At 47.4% G+C, this 2549-nt stretch overlaps 1 protein-coding gene across 1 annotated transcript in view; it reads right to left on the bottom strand.

Annotated features, from left to right (window-relative positions):
• Positions 1 to 1937, bottom strand: part of LOC101343065 (HLA class II histocompatibility antigen, DO alpha chain) — a 4361-nt gene extending 2424 nt beyond the window's left edge. The window contains exons 1-2 of the mRNA XM_023725735.1: positions 1580 to 1937; positions 135 to 383 (exon numbers count right to left, since the gene is read on the bottom strand). Of these exons, the coding sequence (XP_023581503.1) occupies positions 135 to 383; positions 1580 to 1661 (331 nt within the window). The 5' untranslated portion in view covers positions 1662 to 1937. The remainder of the gene's footprint in view (positions 1 to 134; positions 384 to 1579) is intronic.
• Positions 1938 to 2549: the final 612 nt, after the last annotated feature.

Genomic DNA, 2549 nt, shown 5'->3' with positions numbered 1-2549 from the left:
GAAAGGGGCTGAGGACAACAGTCATGGATTCTGAGACAGTGGTGTGTCAGAGAAAGGATGGAGGCTATGAGGTAGAATGCAGCTCCTCTGGACACTCCCGCCTGACTGGGTGAGACAGAGGAGGAACAAGTTACCGTTGGTGGCTCTGGTGCGATTGGAGCGTTCCACCAAGGCATCCAGATGGGCTTTGATCAGAGCGATGCTGACCAGCCCACCCTGCGGGTCAAAGTGAGCAAAGTTGCCAAACTCAGGCAGGCGCCACACAGCCTCCTTTGTCTTCAGGTCCACAGAGAAGAGTTGCTCCCCATCAAATTCATGGGTGAACTGACCCGAGGCACCGTAAGACTGGTAGAAGGCTGGTCCGTAGGAGCCCATGTGGTCAGCTGTATTGGGAGAGTTCAGGGTCAGGGAGAGAGAAGAAAATGTATTGCATCTACCATCCTTACAAGGCAATATGTTGAGTGTCTGAGCCTGTGCCCATCCGGGGTTCTGTGTGGGACAGAGCCCTATTCTGACCCTGAGCTGGCCCTTGGAGTGCATAAGGGTTGCTGGAAGATGAAAGACAGAGGAGGGGAGGGGACATACTCAACACACCGTGGGCCACACAAAGACACAGGTCTAGTCTGGTATATCCAGAGGGTGGGAAGAGGAGAGGCTGCCTAAAACCATGCATGGGATTCCCGAAATTAACTCTTGGCTATGACCATCTTCTCTAGCTGTGTTATTTGGCCCTGTGTGTGAGATGGTGGGTGTGGAGGTGGCAAGAGGAGAATAAGATCAAGGACAGGAGCGTAAGTGGAGCTTTGGGGACAGAAAAGCAGTGTAGGTGGGTGTGAGGGGAAATGGGCAATGACTGGCAGGAGCAAGAATTAAGATTGTGACGCAGAGACCAAGGGGATAGAAAAAGGCAGCTCGAGGTATTGCAAACAGCACTGGACAAGGAGTCAGAAACTCAGGGTTCGTGTCCCAGTTCTTTCATCTCAGAGGTTATGACTGAACATGTTTCTTCCCATAACTGAGGCGTGGTTTTCTGGAAATTAAGAGTTAGGTTTTGATTGGTAAGATTCCTTTGGAATTTTATGAAATTATTTGTTCAACAGTCATTGAGGGACTACCGGTGCCTAGCATGACGCCAGGCCCCAAACAAAGATGAACAAGCTGTGGACCCTGAGCACAAGAAACTCACGACTAGAGTAGGATAAAGACTCATAATCCGTTAACTATGACATTGTGATAGCTACTGCAATAGATTTGGACTTCAAAGGGCATACTTCAAGCCAGGAAGTGGTAGAGAAACTGGGGCCTTGGGCAGCAGTAGGGTGGAGGTTTGGGTCTCAGAAAGGAGGAAGCTGAACTTGAACAAAGCCTGAAGGAGATACTGGCATGGCTGGACTGAGCAGCACCTATATGTTAGGTCCAGAAGAGATATGCTAGAGGTGATGGGTTTGGGGATCACTTGGTGAAGAAAGTTATCTATAAACCAGAAGGAGAAATAGGAACAAATTCATCCTCTATACTGTCTCCATGTAAGCCAACTCCCTAAATCTCCTCTCTTCCCCCAGTTGCCCTCAGCACTCACCTTGGATGGCCCCTGCTTCCTGAGGGCTCGGGAGAGTCATCAAGATGTGGAGACCCACGGTTAACACCCCACTGAGGACCATTGCCTTTTGGTGCTATAACTAAATAAGTCTCGGTCTGTGCGGGGATAAAGGAACAGGCAGAGGTAAAGAGGAAGAAAACATATTCTAGAACAGGGGGAGACCCCTGCTATATTCAGCCAATCAGAGAAATTCTCTGAGTCAATGTATTTGTTGCTGGGTAAAGAAGTAGAGTAAAGAGGTTGAGTGAGAAGATGGAAGAATTCACTGAGCCCGTGTGGACCAAGGAGGCTTGATCCCCTGGAGAGTCAAAAGGAAGTTTCTGTTTGGGGGAATGGGAGGGGCTTAGATCAACTGCTGCTACATCCTCCTAGAAGGGACCTCTGAGGGAAGAAAAGGCAATCAGAGCACTGCACAGCTGAGCGCAAACTCAGCCTCTATCTTGATCCTGATGTGGGAAATCCTGCGTTACCTATACATTTCTGCAAGACAAATTTGGAGTTAAAAAAATGAAATAACTTTCACTAAGAAACTTTAAAAGGAAACATTGGATACACAGTAGAGTAAAAACCCTTTGAACTTTAAATCACTTTCAGAAACATGATTTTACTTTATGTGAGAAAATATACATAGTTGTTGGAGATGTTTAGTCTAAAGAAGACATGTAAGGAGCTCTAGTAGACTGTTCTGAGGAGGGCAGGGTACTTTGTTCCTCCAGACCCACGGTGCACTCCCACACTGCCCTGTGCCTGCTGGCTGACCCATGGGACTGCATCTCCCTGGCCTTCTGGCTCTGCCAATGGGAGGCACAGGCAGAATTTAATCTAATAAAAGAATAAAAAACGAACTGTCTATCCAAGTAAAGAGAGGTTTAACCAAATATCAGAAGACCATTTATTGGAGATCATAAATGATTTTCAACCTGGAAGGAATCTATGAAATCATCCAAAC

The sequence above is a fragment of the Trichechus manatus genome, unplaced genomic scaffold, assembly GCF_000243295.1.
Source record: "Trichechus manatus latirostris isolate Lorelei unplaced genomic scaffold, TriManLat1.0 scaffold00382, whole genome shotgun sequence".
NCBI classification, from domain to species: Eukaryota; Metazoa; Chordata; class Mammalia; order Sirenia; family Trichechidae; genus Trichechus; species Trichechus manatus.
The sequence above is the reverse complement of the archived record's forward strand: the minus strand, read 5'-3'. Positions and strand labels throughout refer to the sequence as shown.